This window comes from Grammomys surdaster, unplaced genomic scaffold (genome assembly GCF_004785775.1).
Source record: "Grammomys surdaster isolate TR1022 unplaced genomic scaffold, NIH_TR_1.0 751, whole genome shotgun sequence".
Classification (NCBI taxonomy): domain Eukaryota; kingdom Metazoa; phylum Chordata; class Mammalia; order Rodentia; family Muridae; genus Grammomys; species Grammomys surdaster.
Genome location: NW_021605170.1, coordinates 1661692 through 1681431, shown reverse-complemented (window position 1 = coordinate 1681431; position 19740 = coordinate 1661692). Strand labels below are relative to the sequence as shown.

The following is a 19740-nucleotide window of genomic DNA, read 5'->3' as shown; positions in this document are numbered from 1 at the left end:
GTGTGCTAGGCAAGCACTCACCCCTCTGATTCAGCTTTAGATTGTTTTCCTCCCTTACCGACCTCTCGTCCCCTCGCCTTTGTCCAGTGCAGACTGGACCCACTGAAGAGGCACGACTGTTGTTGTCTGCTCTGTTTCTCCCTGCTCCAGACATGATTCATTAGGTCAAGTACTTTTGTGTATGTGGTTTTTTCCCTATTCTACCTCCAACACCTGGAATAGTGTATGAAAACAGTAAGTACTCAATAAATGCTGGCTAAATAAAGCGATTATTAGCACTTTAAGCAGTTTTACTAGGGTAAAAAGAATGAGGACAAAAGCAGTGACTTCTAAGCCTCCCGCTTTGTGCCTCAGAAGCCAGCACAGCCCTGAGGTACAACAGGTTACTCACAGTCTAACGTCAAGACCATAGGTCTTATCTGAAACACAGTGGGTATTTGTTTAAAGTGAATGCAAAATGATGAACAGTCCCCTTTCCACATGAAAAGGCCCAGGGCCAGCTGCAGGCTAAGCAGCATTTGCTTCACCACAGGTATACACTGCTGCTGCAGTATCAAGGATCAGTTATCTAAGTTCCTGTGTACACAAGTATGGCCAACTATAAACTTTTAGCCGTTATACAGCTGTCTGGGAATACACAGATAGCTGTGTCCTAGTGAGAATGTTTAATCACTGCTCATAAAACAGCCTGCCATTGGTATACCAAAATAATTCAAATAATCAGAAATCCAGAGCAGTGTAGCAATTACACAACCTGGGATACAGATGCAAAAGAGAAAGAATGCATTTGCTGAGGAATCTAACATCTGATCTGTGGACAGTCTCATTCACTGTCTTGTTAACCATCTGCCCTTCCTATTCTGTGTATATATCTAGTTACCCAAATTAAAAGCTATCAGTAAATTTCCCTGAAAATACATATGTACATGTATATGCATAGATATATCTTTTATTTAATAGCTATCACAATACACCATATATAAACATACCCCATATATGCATACATATTACACATAATATATAAACACACCACATATGCACTACACATAAATTCTCTCTGCATGCCTTTTTCTCATTACTAGGACTGTGGAAACACAGCCCTGCTGGTCACTGGCAGACCTCAGAAGCAGCCACCACTGTTTCTTAGAGATGTGTAGTAGTCTCTAAACTGAAAGCAGACTTGACCTTGTGTGGCAAGTGTTAGTTTTCTGGCTTCTTGCTTTCCTGATGTTAGATCACAGGGTCTAGGATAAAAGGCCAGTCAACAGCCTGTGGGAATTTCTAATCAAAAGGCGCTCTGGTTCTTACACAGTATATCGTTCAAGAACAGAGCCCTCGCTCCCACGATGTCATGTGATACCACGTAAAGAAGGACAGGAGGAAAAGGATGCGTTTTCCCAAACTAGTTGGTAACCTGGTCATAGCTGGCTGCCACCTGCCTGCTTCACCTTGCTCTTCCCCAACACAAGCAGAGAGGGAAGGATTTCTATAGAAGGGCATCCCAAGCCCATCAGGTGAACACACAAACCACCCTGCTGTGCCTTACATGCTTGCCCTGCCCCATGAAAAGCCCATACAAGCCAGTTTTTACCACCTTCATCTTGTCTGCTCCCCAGCAGTCTTGGTATATGGCTATGAGGCCCTTTGTGTGAAATGAAAATGAAGACAACCAAAGTTGTTATGTCTCTCTCGACACACAGCACATGGGTGCCTACTCACCTGGTACTTAATCAAGCTAAGAGTTTTGTTCATTTCCACATGTGACATCTCCTCCCGGGGGACCCCAACAGGTAAGCAATGGCCTGCATTTCACTGCCAAATAATAAGGCTCAAGTGCCGAGTTTTCCACTTGGAAGTCACAGAACTTTCCACAAGTCATTAACTAAACTGAGGTTCAGTTTCTTATTTGAAGATGATCATGGGTTAGGTTGTCTTAATCACACACTCTACAAATTTTCATCATTATGATCTTAAAGTTCAACTCAGCCAGAACACCCAAAAAGCATTTATTGAAGTAAAATGAGTCTACGTTCGGAGAGCTATTGAAGGGGCTGGTATGTGGCCCACTCAGTGCTTGCCTAGCATGTATGAGATCCTAGGTTTCATCCCCAGTGTCATATAAATTGGTCATAGGGACACATGCCAATAATTTCAGCACTCTAAAACCAGAGGCACGATGATCAGAAGTTCAAGGTTACCTTCAGCTGCTAGCAAACTTGAAGGATAGAGAAGGAAGCTGACATACATAGCAGAGGCAAAAACTATTTCTCCTCTATTCATTTGCCCTCACTGGGCTGCGCAAAATGACACCAGTTAATGAACTTCTATGGTTAGTGCCTAGTCAGTAAAATGTTTGTCTTGCAAGCATGATAACCTGAATTCAATCCCCAGTCTGTCCCCAGAACCCACATTTTAAAAGCCGAGTGTGGTGGCAAATACTTGTAATCTCATCTATGTCAAGTAAGGTCAGATGGGTGCCCTAGGCTCTCTTGGATAGCCAGTCTACCTACTTGGTGAGTTCTGGGCCATTGAGAGACCTATTTCAGCAAAAGGGCACCAAGCCTGAGAAGAGACTTCTGTATTGTCCTCTAGCCTACATACACACATGCATGTGCACGCACACTCATACTTGCACACTTGTACACACACACAGCATAAAAACCAAAGAGGCACCTGCCCCCTCTGTTTACCTACCAGGTGCCCTGTGATTCTATAAAATCTGTGCTTCAATTGTATTTTCTACCTTTGCAAGGCTTTGGATATACATGAGATTAAGTATATTTATTTCTTCTTCTTTTTTTTCTCCTCCTCCCTGCCCCCTTTATGTTCTGAAAGAGAAAGGAAGGTATTTGGCAAGACTGGTTCACTATCAAAACTATCAAGGCTGCACAAGCTGTCATGCTCGTGCCTTTCCCATGACATCAGTAAGAACAGAACCCCTTCGTCAAGACCCCAGGTGCAGTTCTACACCTTATCACAGCAAATGTGCTCCCTCTCGTCCACCACCTGATCCATTTTAATGTTAAGACTCATTTTTGCTGAGCATGCTGGCATAGACCTTGAATCTTGCCACTCAGGAGACAGAGATAGGTGGGACTCTGTGTGTTCCAGGACAGCCTGGGCAACACAGAGAGAGACCCTACCTCAAAAAAATAAATAAATAAAAGAAAGAAAAAGAAAGACCCATTTTAATGCATACCCTGAAAGACAAATAACTCTTCAACAGTGACACAAAATGAAACTGCTGACAGAGAGCCATCCAGACAGAGCAGGCAGCTGAAGTTCACACACTAGCATTTAAAACAACAATAACAAAAACAATAAAAAAATTAAGAACTTTCTTTCAAAATGTTTGCAGTGGTTGGGGGTAGCATTCTGAGCCCCAGTCTCACACTCCTTCTACCAAGTGGCCTTCCCACAGTCTGTTTGCACAGCCCTCATCTGTCTCCGGAAGCGTCCGTGGTCAGATGTTATCTTCCATCCACTGCACAAAATGCAAAATGTAAAAATCTGGATCCTCCATCTCCCGGCTACACAACTCTGTGTAAGTGAATTCTGTGTCTCCATATCTCATTATATCTCCTGCAAAATGGCACACCTCAGTCAGAGGTTGGGTACATGAACTTATTGAATTATTTTGTTCATTTTTATATACGATATGCACCTGAGGCTGGAGGAGTACATGTTTAGGTAGGTGCTGTTCTTGTTGAGAACTGCCAGTTTCCAGAACTGATACAATGAATTGCTTTTATATAGCTTATTACAGAACAAGTACAAATGACAAAATAAAGCAAGTTAACCTTCCAAATATGTTAAATGGCCTTGGCAGAAACACCAGGATGTTGGGATGCAGGATGATACACGCCCCTAACTCTCCCAAGCCGCCTCACCCTTACATTCTGACAGTCTCTAGGAAACATAAGACACCCCCCCACCTCTCTCTGTGCTGAAGCTGGTACTGACAGCTGACCTGTCAGACCCTCTCTGTGTCTTAAAACACTCTTATTAATGTATCTGAAGCAGCTGAAACTAGACACCTCCCCTCCCCAAATCTGACGATAAGAATGTTACCTCTATATCAAAAGATCTATTTACTTTATAAGAATATTCTTTTTAAAAGAATAAAAAGGCCCTTAAAGGTCTTATTGCTAGGAACTATATGCCTGTAACAAAATTTGAATGGTGCTCTTTGTTGTCCGCCTACCTCAATAGAAGTCAGCTGGGTCTCCATGTCTTGATATTAGAATGTCTAGCCCCAGCCTAGTAAACTACAACATAGGCAAACATATTATGTATCATATGATAGTCAAATATTTTATTTAGCTAAAGAGACTGGGGGGGGCAGAAAATGGGAATTCAAGAGAAGGTAAGAACATCCCAATTCAAAGGGTACATTACCAGCAGTGACCAGACAGACACTCATCAGGACAAACACGGGGATGACGTGGTGGGATGTCATTGCCATCTCTCCAACAGCCTTTGGGTCTTCAGATCAAGGGCAAGTGTGGTAAGTCAGGTGTAACCTTAAGATCCTTCTCTGCAACTTGCCTATAAAAATAAACAAATTTCAGTAAGAAAACACAGTGTTGAAATTTCACAAGCGAGCACACATGTCAAATGTAAAAAGTTAAATGGAGAATTTCTGAAAAGTATTGAAGGAAAACAATCTGTTCTGAAAAAGACCAGGATAGCACTCAGGTGGATTACGGTGGGTGGTGACCATTAACAAAGATTTTTAGAGAGTAGTTTAAAAAGTGACAGGCTTATACTTCACATTCTAAATATGAGACAGGGTTTCACTTTGTTTTCCAGGTTAGCTCAACATTCTTGGGTTCAAGTCCCTCCTGCTTCAGCCTCCCTGAATGAACCAACACCTTCCAGTAGATCCTCGGTTCTGTGTGGAGTTTTTAAGACCATGATAGACACTCCAGGCAGATACTTGTCATATCAGTAGTAACAGTGTACACTGTCAGGGACACTGGACACACAGCTCCAAGAGCCGGCAAGCAAAAATAGTTCTTAGAGACTGAGCCTCACAACAGCAAGGTTACCAGTGAGATCAACTTCAATTACACTGCGAGTATATCTGGAGAGAAAAAAAACAAAAACAAAACAAAACAAAAAAATGAACAGAAAGAATAAAGTTCATACTTCAACTCTTCACCAATATTAAAAAGGAGAAAAGCCTTCACTGCCTCTCTGCCACATAGAAGACAAACTCAGTTCTAGGCCAGACAATCCAGAAGCCTCTTTCTAACCGGTTCTGGTTCCTGTCTAAAGTTCTGTCAGAGTTGTATTGCTGTTACTTTACTTTTGGTTTATGTGTCTGTGTGTGTGAGTGAGTGTGTGTATGAGTCTCTCTGTGTGTGTCTGTGTGTGTCTATGTGTATGTGTCTCTGTGTATGTGTGAGTACGTGTGTCTGTGTGTGTTTTAGTATGTGTGTGAGTCTCTGTGTGTGTCTCTATGTGTGTGTGTCTGCGCATGTCTGTGTGTGTTCCTGTCTGTGTGTGTGTGTCCGTGTGTATGTGTCTGTGTGTGTGAGTGTGGTTTGTTTGAGGCAAGGTCTCACTATGCAGTCCTGGTAGTTCTGTACTCACTCTGTAGAACAGGCTGGCCACAAACTCTCAGAGATCCACCTGCCTCTGACCCCTGAGTTCTGGAATTAAAGGTGTGGCCACCATCCAGCTGAGACTTGTGATAGTTATGTGTATGGGTTTTTTGGGGGGAGAGGTTGTTGTTTTGTTTGAGATAGTTAAAATATATGTATGTGTGTAAGAGAGAGACAGAGAGGGAGAAAGAGAGACAGAGAGATAGAGACACCCAGAGAGACAGAGACATACAGAGAAACCGACACACACACACAGAGAGAGAGAGAGAGAGAGAGAGAGAGGACACCCAGGTTTAGAAGGTGCCCCACAGATAATACACAATCAATGAACATTAGCTATTTTGATCACTACCCCATTCTCTTTAAGGTCTCTCGCTGATAACTGAAAAGATCAGAGTGTGGTCATTCATGTAATTCTTAGCTTGTGCCCAACAAGTTATGTTTCTTGCTACAGGGAGAAGCCAAGGTCATGGGAGTACAAATTACCAGAGAAGCCAAGAGAAGACTTGGTGAATGGCTCGATCCTGACAAGTTAGAAAACTTATTTGAAAGCCACGAAATTTACTTCAGCTAACCCTTGGAAGCCTCACCTTTCTGTCACCATCAGATAAATGGAAATATCTGTTGGCTTAAAAACTCAACAACAACAATGAGGGTTTGTCTCCAGTTTTTCCTCTTCAAAAATTAGACTTCTTAAACGAGTTTAAAAAGAGAAATCTCTCTGAAAGAATATACCATTTCAACAAACACTAACAGAAATTTTACTAAAGCAGAAACCCATAAGGAGGACTCAGAAGATGGTTTACAGGAGGGTTTTTATGGAGCACATAACCACAGGCAGCACAAGCCGCGTGTCATCTCTGTTCACATCTGCACAGGGCCCATGGGGCTGCGCTGCAATAATCCAGGAGCTTACACCAGTTCTGAAGGATCCGTGGAAAGAAAGGCAAATTGTTCTATTAAAAATACAGCCTGCAAATTGCTGACAAGAATATTGGGCAATTATATAATTATTATATAATCGAGCCAAGCTAAACAGTTTGATGCCCAAAGGCAAACCACAGCAAGTTCACTCTGGATCTGGAGACATCTCTGAGGAAGTGCAGAACAAGTTGAAACTCCACACAGCTGTGGTGAACAAAGATGGAGCTTCTTTGAGCTGAAGCCCCTCTTGATGAGAACTTGTTCAGAAAGAAAACAAACTGCCACGTTTTTGGTTTTGTTTTGTTTGTTTGTTTTTGGTCTAATCTCCCCAGTGTGCTGACAAGAGTTCTAGGACCTGGGAGGATAGAAAGGGAATCTCAGGGATCCCACCTGGCTGACCTCTAGCCAAGACTACAGACCAGAACTTCTGCATGACTCAGGAATTCAGCCCCTCAGCAGAATGCTGGGTGGAGCTAGGCTTCCATAATTTTGTAGCTCTGAAATAAAACCAGAAAACACAAACTCCTCTTTTTTGTGAGGGTCTGTCATATTCATTTGGCAAAAGACCAGGATCTGCTGGCCTTCCTTGACATCATCGAATCTCTTTGGGCTCAAGAGCTGTATGAATGCATGAACAGGTCTGCTGAGACCCTGGAACAATTTGGAGGCTACTGTAGAGTGATCTCTTTGCTCACCATCCAAAGCTTCAAAGCAGTGTGCTCCACAGAGAGGGGTTGTGAGCTTTTAGCACCACAGATTAACAGAAGAAAACAGGGAGAGAGTCGCAGATTAAAAACGAAGAAGAATGTGCAGCTAAGTCTGTTGATTTCAGAGCATGCTGTGTTTACTTCTCAAACCATTTATCGGAGCTGGCTGCTGCACATTCCTGAGATCCAGCAAAGCACTTGAGTAAATACAGGGATTAGCTGAGGAAAGCCTACTCAACTGAATCCTTGACAGCACCAAGAATCTAGACCCATGCTCAAAAAGAGCTGCTTAGAAAAGCCTAGATTAAGGAAGGAGTGTGTGTGTGTATGTGTCTGTCTGTGTCTGTCTATCTGTCTGTCTGTCTATGTGGTGTGTCTGTGTGTCTGTCTGTATTTGTGTATAAGTATATGTGTGTGTGTGTATGTATATTTATGTGTATGTGTGTGTATGCCCCTCTGTGTGGGTGGTGTGTGTCTGTCCATGTGTGGTGTATGTGCATCTGTCAATCTGTCTGCGTGGTATGTGTGTGTGTCTGTGTGTATCTGTGTATATGTATATGTGTGTCTATGTATATTTGTGTGTGTGTGATTCTGTCCATCTGTGTGTGTGGTGTGTCTCTCTGTGTGTGGTGTGTCTGTCTATCTGTATCTGTGTATATGTATGTGTCTATGTACATTTGTGTAGGTGTATGGGGGCATATATGACACCATGTACATGTGTGATGGGGCAGCCCATGCAGAGGTCAGAAAACAACTTTGTGAAGTCATTTCTCTTCCAGCTCTGAGTCAATACTAAGAATCATGTGTAGGCTGTGTACAGCAAGCACTTTTACTGTTAGACCATCTTGATGGCCCAGGAGATTTTGTTTATTTTATGAAAAGAAAATACTGTTTTTAGAGGGAAATGTGGCAAAATGGATGTCTGGTAGCCAGGAAGAAAAAAAAAAAAACATTACTAGCTATTCTTAAGATGGCTAACATATCTGGCTAAGTACAGAACACTTTTCAAAGTAAGAGATAATTCACAATTAACTTGTAACTGCTCAATTACTCAGTTAAGGAAGTCAGTCTTTACCTACTTGAAAACATGAAATACACAAATGACTGCCTAAAGTCAGCTAGCTGGGAAGTGACTATGGCCAAAGAATGATATGCGAGTATGTACAAAGGCTATTTCAAAACAACTATTATTTTGGACCAGAGTGATGACATGGCATACTGTGGCACACATGTACCTGCACAAATGATAGTAATAATAATAATAATAATAATTATTATTATTATTATTATTTAAATCATAAAAAGAAAATCATACTTTATACAACTGATCTGTATCAATTTTAAAAGTTTTTTAATTAGCATAAGTAACATTTGAAGTTGGAAGCATTTGATTTACGAATGAAGGGGGGCCCCAAACCCCAAGATGAATGTTTGCCCAAAATAATACAATAAGGCCAGGACTAGAGACAAGATCTTCTCCACGACCACTGCGCTGAGCACCATCACTACTCTGTGGCTACAAGCAGGCCGCTATTCTCTCTCCTCTGACATTCAATCTCTGAAACAGAATGGCAAGGCCTACCAGGGCTGCCAGCAAATGCTGACGTGAACCCTATACAAAACTCTACTTACTGTAACTAGGGCTTGAGTCTGGACCATGAGGGCAGCTATGATAAACAGGCAGCCGACAAGCACAGATTCTGGAGTTTTTCACAGCGAAGACACAGACCTGTGAGGTGAGGTCTCCTGACGCTGACAGGAATCAGACCTGCAGTTAATTCATTTGAAGATCTTTTTCTCATGAGGGCATGAGAGCAGCAGAGCTGACTCTGTCCCCTGCCAATGGTGGCTCTAGGTGGCCTAGGCAGAGCAGTGCTGGAAAGCTTACCCCATCTGTGCACATAAGGAAGAGCCACTATACTACCCAGCTCAGCTGCCTGCCACCCAGGTCCACATTCAGGGCTCTGAATTGACCCACCCAACAATCTATATCATCTGCGAACTGTTGAGATGCTTAAAAGTGCCAGTCCTGCTGATCCAAAGCTGCAGGATCTCCATGACACAGGGCAACAACAGGATAACCAGAGGAGTCTCAGTGAGAATCCAGCATTGATGGTGTCACAGAAGCCAGAGATCTCAAACCAGACCAATAACTCACTGCAATGAACATTTGCAAGTAAAGATGTGTGGACAGAGGGGTATACTGTGGGGCACACTGTGACACACTGCAGCTTCCACAAAGAGATGTCTTCTATGCTTGTTTGCTTGTGTCTATGTCTTTTATGGGAGGGAGGTTGCAAGAACAAAGGGCTGATACGAGGGGAAATGAGTGGGACTGGAGGTCACTCACAAAGAATCAATAAAAAGCTTTTAAAAAGTGTGCTCAACTATGCCCAGCAAGATCTTTTAAATTTTTTATTTTATTTATTATCAGTGTGCCTGTTTTATGTGTCTATGTGTGTGCATGTGTGCATGTATGCATGTGTGGTGTTCATGTTGTGTGTGTGCATGTGTGCATGCATGTGAGTATATGTGCATGCATGTGTACATGTGTGTGTGGTATGCATGTTATATGTGCATGTGTGGTATGCATATGTGTGCATGCATGTGAGTATATGTGCATGCATGTGTGCATGTGTGTGTGGTATGCATGTTATATGTGCATGTGTATGTGTGCATATATGTGTGGTATGCATATGTGTACATGCATGTGAGTATATGTGCATGCATATGTGCATATGTGTGTGGTGTGCATGTTATATGTGCATGTGTGTGCATGTGTGTGTGTGCATGTATGTGTGGTGTGCATATGTGTGCATGCATGTGAGTATTATGCATGTGTGTGCATGTGTGGTGTGCATGTTGTATGTGTGCATATGTGTGCATGCATGTGAGTATATGTGCATGCATGTGTGCATACATGTGTGTATATGTATTCACACATGATACTGCACTCACTCATGTAACAGTCAGAGCACACCTTGCAGAGTCAGCTCTCCTCTTCCACCATAGGTCCCAGGGATTGAACATGGGATGTCAGTAGTCATGCTTACTGGCTGAGAGAGCTCATGGGCAAGAATACAGTGAGTGGAATTACAATGGCGTGATTGGGGTTGGGGTGTGGGGTTGGGCTGAGTTGGTACAATGCTTGTGTACTATACACAAAGTCTTACATTCCATAGTTACACATAAAGCAGGCATCCTGATTCATGCCTTAAATCACAGTAGCAGAAGCAGGAGAATCAAGACATTCAGCCTGGGCTATATGCAACCATTCCTAATATCATCAAAGAAGGAAAATCAATCTTGCCTGAGCTTCAGTAATAGTTATTCCTAAGTTTCCGATGGTTTAGAAATGAACAGATCTAGCAAACGGCTCAGCAGAGAAAAGTACATACATGAAGTACAAACCCTGAATTCAATCCCTGGAACTCACAGTAAAAGGAGAGAGCCGACGCATGGAAGTTGTCCTTTAACTTTCCACATGAGTGTCACGACACAGCCACACCCGAGGTCACATGCACAAACTCAAGCTTGTGTGTGTTGCACGCACGCACACAAATTAAAATTTTTCACTGTTTCAACTTTGTCAGGTGATTTTCTTTTCTTGTGATAAATACTCAGGTTTGAAAATGGTTCACTGCAGCTGGCGGCACCGTTCTGACTGCTATTCAATGCATTACTCGGGGAAAGCAGCATGGACTGCAACCGTTCTGACTGCTAGTCAATGCATTACTTGGGGAAAGCAGCGTGGACTGCAACATCAGACGGTAGCCTGGCAGCCAGGGAGGGGGACACAGAGCTGTAGCTGCAGTGTCTGGTAACACTTGAATGCCCTTTAGACCTGTATGCAGATGTCCACAGCAGCTACTGCCAGTCCTCCTCCACACAGAGAAGCTGGATCATTCAGGCCCCCAGAGGGGGAGGGGAAGGATTTAGATAAGAAATCTCTGGTATCATATCTAAGTACAGTTGATATTCGGCAAATATTTACTACCACTGTGTGCCAGGCACTGGCCAAGGTGCCAAAGGTGTGGCAATAATGAAAGGGGACCGACCAAACTTCTGCCTTTGTTTGACAATATGAAAGCAGTGTCACTTGCTACTGGAGACGAGACATTTAGCTTCTGGAGTGTCCTTTCTTCTGTCAACAGACCTCTATGCACCATTTGCACTGCACCAGGTAATAGAAATGTAGTGGGCAAACAAGCCGCTTACACTTTATGCTTCTGGGTTTACCTTCTGGCAAGACAGGCACATATTCACAAATACAGAATTACACGGTGTGGTAAGAAGTCCAAAGGGAGTGTTCTTAGGAGACCCACATCCTAAAAGGTCAGGTACTGAGAAATCCTGATGAGTCGTCATTACCTCTGTTTTTTTTGACAAAATACCGTGGCCAATGCTACTACTTTAGGGAGAAAGGTCCATTTTAGCTCACCGCTCCAAGTGCAGTCCTTCATGGTCAAAGGGTCATGAACTTGAAGCAGCAGGTCAGGTCACATCCACAGTTAAGAGCTGAGAGGACTAAGTGAGAGCGTACTGGCTTGGCTTTTGTTTTGGCTTGGCTTGGCTTGGCTTGCCTTGCCTTTTCAGTGCTTATACTATTGGGGGTCTGGGTATGACATAGTGCTCTTCAAATTCAGGGTGGGTCTTCCCACCTGAGCAGGTGCTGCAGGGGAGTGGGAGGTCAGGTGACTAGGGACCAGGAGCCAGGGGTCCACAGGGCTGCAGGCTGGGTCATGTGGAGGGAAAGAGATTGAAGCTTCAGCTTGTCTGCGTTAAGTGCCAACAACTGAAAGGCTGCAGAACACCAAGTCTCTGCTGATATCTCCAGGTCGGACCCGCTCCTGAGCCAGGGGTCTAATCAGGCAAACCTAGGGTTTCAAGAATGTAATGGGGTTGAGTCTCAAGGAAATCAAAAGTGCTAGGGCCAGTGTTGATGTTCTTAGCCAGGAGTGAGGGTAAGGTAGGTGGGAAAGTCTCTATGTAGCTCCCACTGGCCTAGAACTTCTGGAAAAGCCAAGGATGATCTTGAACTTCTGATGCCCTGCTTCTGCTTCTCAAGTGCGGGGAGGACAGGACCGCTAATGGAGCCTGATTCTCGTAGGGAAGACAGAGACTGAGGCTCAGCCTTCAGGAGGCTCACCTGTCTCTGGTCTCCATGGACACCTTCACTCTGGAGCACATACCCACACAGGGACGTGCACATGCACGTAAATTCAAAATAAAAATAAAACCTTTTAAAGAATGCTTTTAGGGTAGGATGCGAGTCTTCAGTCAACATGATAGCTCAGCAGATAGAGCTGCTTCTATCCAGTCTGACAGCCTGGGTTTGATCCCGGGATCCCACAAGGTAGCAGGGAGGGAACAACTCCTCAAAGCACCCTCTGACCTCCACACAGCTGCTATGGGCATGCTTGCACACACACACACACACACACACAAATAAATAAATAAATAAATAAATAAATAAATAAATAAATAAATAAAGTCTTGAGCCAGGCGTGATGGGTGACATCTGTAATCCTAACACTCAAGAGATGATACAGCAAAACTAACACAAATTCAAGACCAGCTTGATCTATACCACAGTTTCCAGGCCAGCAAGAGCAATACAAGGGGATGTTTTCTCAAAACCAGAAAAAAAGAGACATGATCCCTAGCAACCGTCATAACTGCTCGCAAAGCTGTTTCCAACAGAGAAGCTGCCTCCTGCACACCGCTGGCTAAGGTCAGGGTCTGGCTGCACACCCCTCCTCTTCTACCTGCTGGATCCCAGATCTGTAGAGGTTTACTCCGGAGACTGTGGAATTCAGCCTGGCAGGGCCAGCAAGACAACCACACTATTCAGCATGAGGAGCTAAATGCCATCGAGAGGGTTTCAGTCATGAAGCTGCAAGGATCCCAGCAGGGTTCTGTGGAATAAACTGTGACAGGAGTGAGCCCTCTAGGTCGCCTTCTGCTAGGATAAAACACTGACTAGAAGCAACCTGGGAAGGAGTCGGTTTATTTGACTTTCAGGTTTCAGTCTATCACGGAGGCAAACAAGGCAGGAGCTCGAGGCAGGAGATTAAACACTGCTCCCCGGCTTGCTCGCTATGGCTTCCTTGGCTTGCTCTCTTATACAACCCAGGCCTACTTTTCAAGGATGCTGCCATTCTTCATAGGATGGTCCCTTCCACATCACTGTCAATTGAGAAAGTGCACACAGACATGTCTCTTCCCAGGTGTGGTAGTTTGAATAGGATTGGCCCCTATAGGCTCATATATCCGAATGCTTAGTTATCAGGGCCTGGCATAATTTGATTAGAAGGATTGGGAGGTGTGGCCTTGTTGGAGGAAGTATGTCACTTTGAGGTTTCTTAGAAAGATTTGAGATGGGCTTTGAAGTTTCAAAAGCCCATGCTAAGCCCAGGCTTTTTCCCCTTTGGCTTATGAATCAGGATGTGCCTCTCAGCTGCTCCAGGGTCACGTGTGCCACCATGCTCCCGCCATGTTTATGGTCATGGCATTTCTTCACAGCAATAAGACCCTGACTGAGACACCTGGTGCACCAGTCTGTATCAGGCTAACTAAACCTAGCCAGCAGAAGAGGAGAGCTCAGTGACAGCACCCATGCCTATAGCATCCTTAAGACCCTGGGCTAGATCGTTAGCACTCTGAAAAGAAAACAAGACACTATTGTATACATTACAAGAGGAAATTTATGGATGGTCAGGAATTTGTTAGAACATTTTTAGTAACAAATGACAGGCAAACAGGAGGCAGATACAAGGAAGAACCCTGACTATGCTGGAGTGCAGGAGGCAAGAGCTCTGTCACCTAAAGGCCTTTTAGGCCTTCATTTGTTCATCTTTAATATGAATAGATTAAAATTTGTTTTTCTTCTACACCTTCCACACAGTTGTCATCCGAACTGACAGTGATGAGAGTCTCTCACGGTAAACGAGCTACCATCCATTCCTGTGGAAGCTTCAAATGCCTCCCTGTGCAAGGGCTAGCAGGTACTGAGAAAAACCAAAACACACGGGGAACATTCAACCTCACCACACAGTGGTAAAGACAGAGAGATTTACATAAGTTTAGATTTGCCTTTTTTTTATTATTAAAACCTGCCATTTTGTGCTATTCTTCAAAGTTTGAGACCTCTACTCATTTCTCTCTCCTTTATTCTAAAACTCACTTATGATTAATCCCAGCCTTGTGTTCCATGTCACTTTCTCTGAGCCAATTGAGGATGTTGGAGATGGGTGGTGTGTACCTCATTCCCTTACAGAAAGGCAAACCAGGAATTCAGAAGGCTCCATGACTGGCCTCTGTTTCCTTCCTCCCAGGCTGTGTTCTAACTGCTATGACTGTTCGAATGTGCTTATCTTATTCCCTTCCTAGGAGAATTGAGCACCTAGCTTTCGTCTCTGACACTATATAGCATCTCAGTGACCAGCTACAGAGCACCTGCTGTATGCTCCATGATTTCTCATTTAATCCTATCAACCATCCACAGAGATGGATGCTTCCTTTAAGTTGCTAAGCAACCCCAAGGTCACCAACTAAGAAGCCCTGGACCAGGATTTGAGCCCAAGTCTGTCTAATTCCACAGTCCATGTTCTTAACCACTATAAACAGGGGCTCTGCCAGAAATAGTTAACAACCAAGAAAAGGAAAGAAAAAGAAAAGAGCATGCACATTCCTACATCACTGTGGGCATTGGCTGTGACAAGGGGACAGCTCCTAGCTGATGAGGGCTGACACACGGACAAGTTACTTTGTTTTGAAATCAGTATGGCAAAGTTTGGTCAGCAATTACATGTTCCTTCACTCATTAACTCAACAAAAATTTAGAAGTCACTATTGTGTGTTGGATACTCCAGGAGCTAAACACAGGTTAGTGGCTTCAGCTCATCCTTGTTGTCATGGAGTCCGGCTTCTAGTAGGGAATTAGGAAAACAGAGCAGGTTTAGTGATGCTGAGTCTGTGCTAGATGCGTCAGGGAAGACCTCCCAAGTGAGGTAACATTTAAGCCCAGGAGAGAGAAACACTGTAACAAGAAAAAGCCAGCCAGGTGGAAAGAGAAGCAGATGTGGAGGCCCCAAATGAAGCCATGCATGCGATCATGAAGCAGACCACAGTATACAATGAAGTGGAAAGTGTGGTCCCCTCCGCCCCTGGTGGTCCAAACCTGACCTGTAGGTAGGGGTGTTGATTCTAAGTCCCTCCCAGAGCTTCTCTGAGGAATAAATAAATAAATAAGATACCTAAAATGCTGCTAGGTGCCTAGGACCCCCTTCAACTAGACACTGGTAGCTCTATCATTTTATTTTATGTCATATGTGATATAAAATATATCATATTGACATATATATAATATCAGTCTATTTCTAACCTGATCATCTTTAATCCCAGGGATAAATTATACTTCTGGCTTTATAATGGCTTCCTTTATTTATATTGGACTTCCTGTCCTAAGAAGACCAAATTGATATTATCTCAATAGACACAGTAGGTACCATGACTCTGGTCACACGCTTTGACCCACATACCTTGGGCCCCCAAAACCTGACTCTTCAGCAGAAAAAATTCCTGGCCCTTAGGATTAAGTTACTGGTTCCTGCAGTTTCCACCGATCGCTAGCATCACAGACAGAAGCAAGAACTAGCTTCACCAACAGTCCTCGAATCTGAGGCGGGTTAACTTTCACTTCATCTTAAAGATGGGCTGCAGTTGAGATGGCTCAGTGGATAGGGATGCTTGCTGTCTAGCCTGCCAACCTGAGCTGGATCCCAGAGCCCACAGGATAGGAGAAAATGGACTTCTACAAAGTTGCCTTCTGACCCCCACATGTGCACACACATAAATAAAACACAATAAAAATAAATCTTTAAATTTTTGAGATGGTGAGATGGCTCTGCGGTTAAGAGCACTGACTGCTCTTCTGGAGGTCATGAATTCAAATCCCAGCAACCACATGGTGGCTCACAGCCATCTATAATGGGATCTGATGCCCTCTTATGGGGTGTCTGAAGACAGCAACAGTGTACTTACATATAATAAATAAATAAAAACCTTTGGGCCAGAGCGAGCAAGAAGGAGAAGGGAAGGGGAAAAAAATATATTCTTAACTAAGATGGTTAAAAACTGGGTATGATGGTGCACACCTGTAATCCCAGCAAACAGGAGGTAGATGCAGGAGGCTTGAGTTTGAGGCTAGCCTGGACTACATGAGACTATCTCAAGATAATAAATAATTAAATAAAGATAGTAATTTAATTTCCTCCCATGTCCCACTAGCCTGAAGTGGAACATTTCTTTAAAAAAAAAAAAAAGACAAAGAAGAAGGGAAAAAACCCATTCAAGAGACACAAGATCTGGCAGACTCCAGACTATTGTAGCATGGGTCCTAAGCAGGGCAGGTCTGGAAGGTTCAGTGAGCTGCCAACAGGATGCGCTCAGAGCCAAAGGAGGATGTTGGGACCCAGTGAGAGCTGCCTTCTGCCCTGCAGGCCCTCTCCCCAAACCCCTTCCTCTGCTGCTGGGTTTATTTTTCATCTTTTTAGCAGGATGGGTTAAAGGGCAAACCACAGGCAGAGAGAAACCACAAGCCCGTGCCTGCTGAAGGTAAACTGGGAATCTCCCAAACCACTTGTAAGGTTGGGAGAGTCGCCAGTGTCTCAGCCCAACTTGTCTTCAATGAGGCTGTGAAAATTCAGATTCTCCACCTCCCTGCAGAAGAGATACCTGAGTGTATGCTTAACTGAAGCTACCAAAACCTCCCAGGTCCTACTTCTTCTGATTCTTGTACTCACTCAACAAACACTACAGTTCCAAGGGACTTGCCCCACACCAGCCACTGCCTCCAATACGGGGATAAAACAAGGCACAACATGTGCAAGTCCCTGCCCTGGGAGCTCTGAGGACAGTACACGCACGACACATAACTGTATGTCAGGTGGCAATAGACAGAGAAGAAAAGGGAAGCACACACGGGAGTCTTTAGTTTCTTTGTTTTGACTAAGGATCAACAGGAAGTAAGCTTCAGATATTTGGAAGAATAGAATATTCCCCAAAAGACTGATTTATTAAAGGCAGTATGTGGAGTATGTAACCTGGAGGCAGGTTACAGAGTGAGGCCTTTAGGCCATTGAGGATGGGCCCTTAAAGGGGTGGCACAACCCCAGCCTTTTCTACTCCTGCCTAAATAGGAAGTGCATAATTTTGCTCTGTCATGCTTCCCACCATAAGTGCTGCATTACCACAGGCCCACACAACAGGGACAATTCTGAACAAGACCCTCCAAAACAGTGAGCCAAGAGCAACCTTTTCTCTTTATAAGCTAACGATCCCAGGCATTTTGTTATGGTGATGAAAAGCTGACCAAAGCCCTCAATTTTAATCAAGGATAGTCCACAGGAAGATACAAAGTTCTCGTGAGCTAGCACAAGAGAAGTCATTTCCAAGAGGGACCATATGAGGCTTCAGCTTAAGAGCTAATGACAAGTGTGGTGGTTTGAATATGCTTGGCCCAGGGAGAGGAACTATTAGGTGGTGTGGCCTTGTTGAAGGAAGTGTGTCACTGTGGAGGTGGGCTTTGAGACCCTCCTCCTAGCTGCTTGCAAGACAGTCTTTTCTTGTTTGCCTTCGGAGCCAGTTGTAGAACCCTCAGCCCCTCCAGCAAGCACCATGCTTACCTGGACACTGCCATGCTTCCCACCATGACAATAATGGACTGAACCTCAGAACCTGTAAGACAGCCCCAATTAAATGTCCTTTATAAGAGTTGCCTTGGTCATGGTGTCTGTTCACAGAGTAAAACTTTAATTAAGATAACAGAGGAGGCTGGAAGGAAAGATGTGAGCACACACGGAACACTTGGGAAACTTGAGCCACCTCAGGGGAAGAGGTTCAAAGGAAGCAGAGGGAAAAACAGCTGAAGTTTTAATAATCATATAGTCCATGCTACGGAGAACAGAATCACAAATCTGCAAGATCCAAGAGACACAAAGTGAGATGCGCTTTCAAAGGTACAGTAACCATGGTGAACAGTAACCATGGTGAGCAGTAACCACCGTGAGCAGTAACCACGGTGAGCAGTAACCATGGTGAGAACTCGGGGGAAGAGGTACCAGTAACCATGGTGAGCACTCGGGGAAAGATCCAGAAGCCACAAAAAAACAGCTGGAAGATGACGGGAACAGTACAGGTTCTGGGAAGACCTGGGAGGAAAGGGGAGGATGGTATCTGCAGAGGTGTACCTGTTAGATAGTCACAACACTCAAGTGGCAGGCAAGGCTCTCCCTGCTGTGATCTCCCTTTGTAAACTTTGTATACTTTGTAAATTTTGTATACTTTGTAAACTGTATAAACCCTCAAGAAAGAAAAGTGGCCAGGGCCCCTCCTGAGGAACCCCAGCAGCTAGGCCCTTCTCCTCCTCACTGTCATAACTGTCACAAAGGTCATCTCCAAACCCTCAACAGAACCCTCTCAGGGGTTATGCTAATTTAGGTGAAAAGTCTAAACAAAAGCCACCAATCCCTGAATAGGAAAACCCACCAAGCCCTGAGCTCTCCCAAGCTCAGGACTTGAAATCCCACCAATCCTTACCCTGGAAATCTCTACCCTAGAAAGCTCCACCCCACAAAAGCCCCTATAAAAGCATTGTACTTTGTCTAGTTTCCTGCTTCTGTCTGCTCCCTCCCAGGAGCATAAGCAGCCAGTCCTGGATTCATCCCTCCTCACCCTAGACCTTCTAATAAATCTCTTTTATGAGATTTGCTACCTGGGGTGATTCTCTCATTGGAAGAAGACAAGCAATAAAGAAAAGAAGAGAAGCAAAGAGACAGAGCAGACTGAAGCCCCTGAGCTCCTCTGCTCAGCTGGGGATACTCTCCCCAGGGAGCCAGAGCCTCTGCTGAGGAGGTTTCCCCTCCAAGCTGCATGGTTCCCAAGCTCCCATGTCTCAGGATGCCCTTCCCTTGGGACACTGTCCCAACTCAGAGCTATGTGGCTCCTGGCCTTCCAAGTCCCAGGACACCTTCCCATCCAAGCAGAGAGACCAACAGTGCTGAGCTCAGACCACATCGATGGACAGGGGGACAGCAGCAAGGACAACATGAAAAGTGAAGAGAACCATGGGCCACAGAATATATAGCGCATTAGAAGGTAGGCTTAATTTAATGGGAAGACCTGTTTGAACCACATGAGACTGTCTACAGACTGCCATGGATATGACTCTAAAATAGAAAACTACAAGTTTCTAGAATGGATATGGTCATTGACTATATGTAGGCTGAGAAGGGAAGTGTTAACAGTGTGGCTGTCCTCCACCAGAGCGGACACTGAAATTTAATCTTCTTTATGAAAGAGCCGGAGGACAGAGCTGGACCCAGCTGTGGTGACTGGAGGCAAGGCCATCGTGAGATGGCAATTAAGGCTGAGTGCTGTCCTAAGTCTAGGGCCCTGAGGAGAGGCAGCCCTGAGGAGAGGCAGCCCTGAGGAGAGGC

The 19740-nt window shown here is 44.4% G+C and overlaps 1 protein-coding gene across 1 annotated transcript in view; it reads right to left on the bottom strand.

The window, feature by feature from the left end:
• Positions 1–19740, bottom strand: part of Tgfbr3 (transforming growth factor beta receptor 3) — a 178863-nt gene that overhangs the window by 150318 nt on the left and 8805 nt on the right. Inside the window, exon 2 of the mRNA XM_028782394.1 lies at positions 4399–4548. Coding sequence (XP_028638227.1) covers positions 4399–4465 — 67 coding nt within the window. The 5' untranslated portion in view covers positions 4466–4548. The remainder of the gene's footprint in view (positions 1–4398; positions 4549–19740) is intronic.